The sequence below is a fragment of the Pundamilia nyererei genome, unplaced genomic scaffold (genome assembly GCF_000239375.1).
Source record: "Pundamilia nyererei isolate P.nyererei 1_Seehausen unplaced genomic scaffold, PunNye1.0 scaffold00210, whole genome shotgun sequence".
Classification (NCBI taxonomy): domain Eukaryota; kingdom Metazoa; phylum Chordata; class Actinopteri; order Cichliformes; family Cichlidae; genus Pundamilia; species Pundamilia nyererei.
The window spans coordinates 1,082,482-1,090,758 of record NW_005187611.1 but is presented as its reverse complement, the minus strand read 5'-3'; the positions used below and the strand labels follow the sequence as shown (position 1 = coordinate 1,090,758).

At 40.2% G+C, this 8,277-nt stretch overlaps 1 protein-coding gene across 1 annotated transcript in view; it reads left to right on the top strand.

Annotated features, from left to right (window-relative positions):
* The first annotated feature begins 2,584 nt into the window (after positions 1 to 2,584).
* LOC102206138 (protein NLRC3-like) overlaps positions 2,585 to 8,277 on the top strand; it is a 17,032-nt gene continuing 11,339 nt past the window's right edge. The window contains exons 1-6 of the mRNA XM_005748010.2: positions 2,585 to 2,972; positions 3,690 to 3,809; positions 4,070 to 4,165; positions 4,939 to 5,058; positions 5,739 to 5,824; positions 5,933 to 7,721. Coding sequence (XP_005748067.1) covers positions 2,869 to 2,972; positions 3,690 to 3,809; positions 4,070 to 4,165; positions 4,939 to 5,058; positions 5,739 to 5,824; positions 5,933 to 7,721 — 2,315 coding nt within the window. The 5' untranslated portion in view covers positions 2,585 to 2,868. The remainder of the gene's footprint in view (positions 2,973 to 3,689; positions 3,810 to 4,069; positions 4,166 to 4,938; positions 5,059 to 5,738; positions 5,825 to 5,932; positions 7,722 to 8,277) is intronic.

Sequence of the window (8,277 nt, the reverse complement as noted above, 5' to 3'; positions counted from 1 at the left end):
ATGACTGTTTCAGTGTGAACTGCCCTTAGAAGTGCAGACTCAATAAGAATTATTCACAGACATTATGCAAACACATATATGTGCTTAAACTGTGCATATGAGTGTTTCTCCTGCTAATCTGGGATTCTGTTCTCTTTTCCTGAGCTTGCTTGTAATGAGCAGGCATATTTAGAACTACGACAGACTATGTGTCTATACAAAAGATGAACTGTCTTAGAAAGTATACTTAATATTTATCTGTTCAAAATGTATTTAAATTAGAGTCCACCCTTACTGGAAGTTAGTTACACTCATTTCTCGGTCATGTCCTGGTTATAGATGATGGACTGGTGGGTCCTTGTTTGGACCTGCTTACTTCTTTTCTTCTGGTTTGCTATGCTTTAACACTTTTAAATGTCAAACTTTTCTTTTAAACTTGAGCCGCAGCCTTTGTCTTAGAGAATAAAACATTCATCTGTGTAAGCAATATGATATATACACTGTAAGTCAGTGAATCCTGATGAATATACCATCATCCCTGTGTTTTATAACCCTGATAGAGTATAAAAAATCATACCAGCACTGCTCCTCTGATTACTTCTTATGGTGACACAAGGTTTATAGTCATTTAGACGGCACTCAAATCAGTATAAACTAGAGTAGGCTTTGATTTTCTGTAATTGTTCTGTGTTAGAGCGCCACACTGTGGCATAATTGAGAACTGCAGTTAATGTTTACACAGTAACTTGCTTGATTGTTAAAGACTGCTTGCATGCACAGTTTCATTACTGTCAGTGGATTAGGTTCCTGTTTAGTCTTTCAGTAATTAATATTTCTGAATGCAAAGTATTTGTTGGATGCATAAAAATGTGAAGGAACGATGTGAAAGTTTAATAAACCTCTATGAGCTCACTGAACCCTTTAGAACTCACCACAGTACTGAGACTGCTCTTATTAAAATAGCTAAAGACTAAAAAAAATAATCCTGTCCTGTTTGGCAGCGTTTGCAATCAGAATTACGACCTGAATGCAAACATATTTTTCCAAGATCAGCTCTATAAAATCTCTATAGGCTCCTCTTGTTCAGGTGTTTCTTTTATGTGTTTATTTATTCATTTCTATTCATCTTATTTCAGTTATTACATTATATATGGTATAGCAGGACAATGTCTTAAGGCAGCCCCCAAGAGTACCGAAGCCCCAAGGCCACACATCTCAGCAACATCTGCGCGCCCAACCCAGGAGGAGAAGGAAGGAGGCCCTAGATGGGGCGCCCATGGCCACAGGGCGAGAGTCCCAGAGGTGAGGGGCGGCCGACCTCCCTGGTGCAAGCCCAGTACAGGGTCCCAGGGCTCCAGGCCCACAAGTACCGCCCAGTACCCGGCAGAGCCCTCCCACCCCTGGCAACAAAGATGAGCTACATGCCTGCGCCAGAACATCCAGCCACAAGCCCCAGAACCAGCAAGTACCCACATCCCAGGGAAGGGCAGCTGTGAGAACATATCATCTCCACCCTCATAAATGTCCTCTTGTCAAGTCATACATTACTTACAAGATCCTCTTACAAACCCCTCAATACCCTGATCCCTCAGTATCTCTCTGATCTGCTGCAACTATACACACAGTCTTGGATGCTACGGTCCTCAGCCACGGGCCTGCTTTCTGTCCCGCGCACCAGCCTCCATACCTTTGGGAACAGAGTCGTCAGGCTGGAGGCCACCACCCTCTGCAACTCTTCCATATCAGCTTCACAACGCTCCGTCACTGGAATCCTTCAAAAAACTTCTCAAACTCACGTCTTCACCAAAACCTTCTGCTCCTCTGTAAAGCATTCTTGGGTCTTTTAAAAGGTGCTAAACTAAGTTATTACTATTATTACTATTATAAAGCACATCTGAGTGATTTTTGAATCCATGTTGAATTTACTAAAAGCATTGAACCTAAACAAAAAAATATGTCATGTGCAAGAGCTAGACTTTTATAAATCCTTTTTAATCAGGTTTCCCCAAAACCTAATAAAAAATGTGACATAGTGGTATCATATTTCTTCCATGCTAGCTTCTTTTCATAAAATTTACAACCAACCCAAAGTGTAAAGACCTTTAAGGGTTAACCCAGTTTAGATTACTCTGATAGCAATGTTTAAGTGGCTGTTAAATTTAGGCCTGTTGTCTTTGATAGTAAGAAAAGAGACGTACAACCAAGCTGGACCAAAGGTCTCCCTGACACACACTGATGGAGCTACATTAATGTTTAACTATTAACTTCTACATGATTAGAATCAAGTTGCTACCTGCTCGCTTACTCACTATGCCACTCGACTTACCAGTTAGAAATGAAAGTATTCATTTTGGTGGTAAAACCAGAAGTCTACCATTAGGGGGCCTCAGATTATATATAAACCTTCATTGTCCATGTATGTGTGTGTTTTGAGAATGTGATCGATGTGATTTGATGCTCTGAAAGTTCTTGAATCATAAATCTAGAAGCCTAATTATATGATATATTTATGTATTCTTGTATGTCTCTCTCTCTCTCTCTCTCACATACACACACACCCAGGATGACGTCATGTGATTTCCTGTAAATGGAGAAGGGAGGAGCATCTCTTCTCCATTGATCTAGGTCACTGCAAACTACGGAGCAGGAGGAAGAAATGAATGTGAGCTTTAAGCCCGACATTATGTTTCGTCTGCTTTCAGTCAGCTGTCTCTGTGGACTAGAAGAAAAAACAATGATGTGCTAATTCAGGAAGTGGACTGACAACTCAGTTCACTGCTGGAGTCTCTCTGTGTGTGTGTTGTACTTCCTGTTTTGTCAGTCATGAGAGTGGTTTGTATTCTGTGCTAATGCTCAGCATTTCTGAGTTACCGGTGAGCCTGGCTGAAAATGAATGTTTTGGAGGAAGAGGAGGACAGTGTACAATCTCTCTGTTTTCCTATGAAGAGAGACCTTTCCATAAATGACAGTGAACCTGGACCTGCAGACACAAAGTAAGAGACCGTTTCTATTGTAAAGTGAAGTGAAGATGATTTATTTGTTATGAAGAAATAATGTGTGCGATCTATTTTAGTGAAGTGTTCCCCCTAAACCTTTGATGTGGAACATCCGGAGCAAAATTTCACTGCGGATGTTAAAGATTAAAAACCTGTTTGCACAGAAATAATGCAAAATGAAACTCATGAAGGAGTTCTTACATTTTTATGCATGCAGTACTCATAGAGATAAATATGTATAGGGAAGACTGCCTGAGTAATAGATGGACAATATAAACTGTTCACCAAGCTTGTAGGCCACAGACAAACTGACTCTTGTTGGAAAAACGCATATTTTATAATACACTTTTTAAAACTTCCATCCTTATCATCAAGTAAAAAACTACAAAAAGACATTGGAAAAAGGAAACAAGAAGAGTTCAGTGCAAACTAGCAACTGCAACTGCACTAATTAGTTCTTTTATTAGCTGCTTATACAGCTACATTTTCTTACATTCTCACCAGTTTAGAACTACCATTTAGGATGTGGATCTTTGGAAAGGGACACAGCTGGTGAGACGGAGAGGTAAATAAACATGGAGACTGGCTTTCACAGGAGATGCTGAAGACAAGAAACATCCCCAAAACCCCAAACCCTGGGTCAGTGACCCTGGGACCAAGACAGATCCCGTCAACATGAACGATGTGTTACATATTATATGTTTGTGTTCCCAGAGGTCAGCAGCCCAGGCGCAGAACAGCGTCTGTAGGATCAGAGTGTCTGTCAGTGAACAGTAACATCTCCAAAGATGATCCTCCATTCTTCAGTAATGAACCTGGACCTTCAAACACAAAGTAAGAAAATGTTTCTGCTGTAAAATGAGCTGAAGAAAATTCCCTTAGCAGGCAGAACAAACATGCTTCCATATCTGTAAGATCAGCTTATTGTGGTAGTGATATAAATAAAATCCAAACAGACCCTGTGACAGTGAATGTTTCTGCTTTTACTGAAAACCTCCAGAACCTGAGTCCTGTACTCATAATAAGTGACTTATTTCTAACAACATGAAGATACAAATTAACAATGTGCTAAATATTATATGTCTGTGTTTCAGAAAAGGAACAGAGACTTCAGGATTCGACTCTCTGTCTAACGTTTCCAAAGACGAGCCTATGCACTTCAGTAATGAACCTGAAGTCTCAAACACAAAGTAAGAGACTATTTCTCCTCTAAAATGACACGAAGATGGTTTGTTAGGATGACACTAACACAGAAAAGCTTCAGTGATTTTCAAAATCAGAAACCTATTTGAACAGAAAAGCTGTAACATGAAAACATGAAGGACTTCTTGTGTTTGTAAGTGTCAGATATTTTAAAAACACATTATGAAATAGGCCACACTCATGATGGAGAACACAACAAAATATGAGGGGATACAGAGACACGCAGGATGATGAAGGAAAAGGCAACAGGTGGGAACGCAGCAGCAGTAAACTATCATAATTACCTGGAAGGAAATTAGACACAGGATACAGAGAAGAACAGTCACCAAAATAAAACAGGAAGAGAGCCACAACTGAACAGCGAGACAAGATTAACCTGATGCCAAGCACAAAAGAAGACCAAGTAAAGCACAGAAAGACGAAGGAGGCAGGAATAAACAGAGAAGCAAGGAATAAAGCACAAACTAAATCTGACATCATAACCTAAACATAACCAAAGCTACAGAACTACAAAACCCCCAACATCACAAAATTCAAACCTGTGTCCAAGATCCAGCGACCATGACAGTATGTACCTATAGAAGGTAGAATATGTTCCTGAGTAATAAAATCCAAACTGAGACCCTGGGACAGTGAATGTCTCTGCTTTTACCGAAAACCTCCAGAACCTCAGTCCTGTACTCATAATAAGTGACTTATTTCCAACAACATTAAGATGCAGATGAACAATGTGCTAAATATTATATGTTTGTGTTCCCAGGGGTCAGCAGCCCAGATGCAGCCCAGCGTCTCCAGGATCAGAGTGTCTGTCTATGAGGAGTGACTCTTCCAAACTTGACCCTATATCGTTTAATAATGAACCTGGACCCTCGGACACAAAGTAAGAAAGTATTCTGAACTGGCCGGTCTCCAGAGTGAGGCGGTTTTTCTTTTTTCTTTCTTTCTTTTTTTTAATTTAATATCTTCTTCCATGGTAAAGTAATTTGTAGTTTTCCAAATATGTGTTGTAAACTTGCAAATTAGTCTGTGCATGATTGCCCCACTGATCATAAAGTCTGTGCATGTGCGCCTATATCGCCCATCAGGGATTGTTGGACTGACGATTGCCGGTTGGAAACTTTTTACATATTTTTTCACATATCGCCCAACCCTAGCGTTTACACACCAAAGAATATATATTTTTCTATAATTATTTGTTTGCATTAGACTATTATTTTAATGTATGTAACGTAGTTGTTTGACTGAGCGTTTTCAGTTAGTTAGTGCACTTCCCCCTATATTTTACCCTTGTGTTACTTAACTTCCTACTAATCTCCCACTGAATAAATACCCTCACCTTATATTAATGAATACCCTGTAATTTTATCTTCTAAACCATGCTATAATGTTTTACTTCTTATTCTGTCTGCACCTTTGTTCTCTTTTATAGTCTTTTATCTTATGTTTTAACCTTGTTGTGAAGCACTTTGGTGTACCTTTGGTTTTAAATGTGCTATATAAATAAAGTTGTATTGTATTGTATGTGTACTGGTCAATATACATTTTCTTTTGTATGCACAGAGAGAAGACAAAGGATCCTGTTTCCCACTGTGGAGAAACAGCCAGGTTTGGACAACATATAGGTGGTCAGAGCAACACTGTGCAAAGTAAGATTATGCTTTATCAGATATAGGGGAAGATTCCAGATGATGATATGCTATACCAATATTAAAGTTTCATTAATTTTATTTCTGTCTTTCTTTTTTGTCTTCTAGCAGTTGCTGGTCTGCAGGAGCTTTTAGATGAACATAAGTTCAGTCTAAGGAAGAGATGTGAAACTGTAACTGAAGGATCTGAAGAAACAGGAAGAAGAACTCCCCTGAACAGAATCTACATAAACCTTTACATCACAGAGGGACAGAGTGAAGACGTTAATACTCAACATGAAGTGAGGCAGCTGGAGACAGGTTCCAAGATGAAGACCCTCCATGAAATTCCAATTAAGTGTCATGACATCTTTAAAGCCTTATCTGAGAAAGTGATCAGAGTGGTTCTGACCTACGGTGTTGCTGGCGTTGGAAAAACCTTCTCAGTGCAGAAGTTCACTCTGGACTGGGCAGAAGGTTTGGAAAACCAAGACATCAGTGTGGTGATTATGCTTTCATTCAGGGAGCTGAACCTGATCAGAGATGGGCAGTATAGTCTCCTGGAGCTGCTCCAGGTTTTCCATCCAACATTACAGAAGGTCACAGCAGAGAAGCTGGCTGTCTGTAAACTTTTGTTTATATTTGATGGTCTGGATGAAAGCAGACTTTTACTGGATTTCACTAAGAGGAGCGTCATGTCTGATGTCACACAGAAGTCAACGGTCACGAATCTGCTGACAAACCTCATTGAAGGCAGACTGCTTCCTACGGCTCTCATCTGGATAACTTCCAGACCAGCAGCAGCCAATCAGATCCCCCCTAAATGTGTTGACCGTGTCACTGAAGTGCGAGGTTTCACTGATGCTCAGAAAGAGGAGTACTTTAAGAAGAGATTCAGTTATGAAGAGCTGTCCAGCAAAATAATTTTCCACATCAAGTCATCCAGGAGCCTCCACATCATGTGTGGAATCCCAGTCTTCTGTTGGATCACTGCTACAGTTCTGGAGCACATGTTGACTGGAGGGCAGAGAGAAGAGCTGCCCAAGACCATGACCGACATGTACTCACACTTCCTGCTGGATCAGACCAAGAGGAAGATTCAGAAGTACCATAAGGCTTCTACTCCTGAAGCTCTTCTGAAGCTTGGGAGGCTGGCATTTGAACATCTGGACAAAGGAAACATCATGTTCTACCAAGAAGACTTGAAGCACTGTGGTCTGGATGTCACAGAGGCCTCGGTGTACTCGGGACTTTGTACAGAGATTTTCAAAAAAGAGTGTGTGATCTTCCAGAAACCAGTCTACTGCTTTGTTCATCTGAGCATTCAGGAGTTTCTGGCTGCCGTTTACATGTTCCACTGTTTCACCAGTAGACAGAGCAAGATCCTGGAGGATTTCCTAATCCCTAAGTTTTCTAGGATGTCTAGGAATTTTGGAAATAAAACTACCCATGTGCTATTTTTAGATGACTTTCTGAGCAAAGTTATGGAGAAATCTCTCAAAAGTAAAAATGGTCACCTGGACCTTTTTGTCCGCTTTCTTCATGGCCTTTGTCTGACGTCCAACCGGAGACTTTTAAGAGACCTGCTAGGTCGGACAGAGAGTAATCCAGATAGCATCCAGAAAGTCATCAGCAACTTGAAGGAGATAAACACCCAAAAAATATCCCCTGACAGAAGTCTCAACATTTTCCACTGTCTGATGGAGATGAATGACCTCTCAGTACATCAGGAGGTCCAAGAGTTCCAGAAGTCAGGAAAGAGATCACAGAGACTTTCTGTTATCCACTGCTCAGCTCTGGCCTACATTCTCCAAATGTCAGAAGAGGTTGTGAATGAACTGAACCTGGGTGAATATAACACCACACTGGAGGGCAAACAGAGACTCATCCCAGCTGTGAGAAATTGCAGAAAGGCTCAGTAAGTCTGCCCGTGATTAACATTATAAACTTGGTTCAGGTTAGCAGTTTCGAGCCAAAGGGCAAAATTAAGATCAGATAAGATTTCAGATACAATTTTGCTGTGATTGAGAATTCAACAGAAAGATGATTTGGCGTTTCTGTGAGGAAACTCTTCACATTTTGGTCAGAATGGACAGTAAACTTCCACATTTTCATTAGAAAATGATTTGAAACTTAAACTTAAAACTCCTGCTAACATATTTTAGGTTCTGTTAGGTGCAATCAGTGCAAACAAATGCTATTGCCTTGTGTTGCTAGTTCTTGTCAGCTTCTGTTGACTCAATAAAACTTATTAGAAAATCTAAAGATTAGATGATGAAAAACAAAATAAATCTTTACTTTCATAACAATATCCCAAAAGGTTGATTCTGTTCATCTCGACGTAACGTTTTCAGTGGAAGAAACGTGACAAGTGACTTCTTCAATCTCCAAGAGACGTTTCTCTCACTGAAAATGTTACATTCGGATAAACAGGGGGCGATCGTGGCTCAAGAGTTGGGAGTTCACCTTGTAAT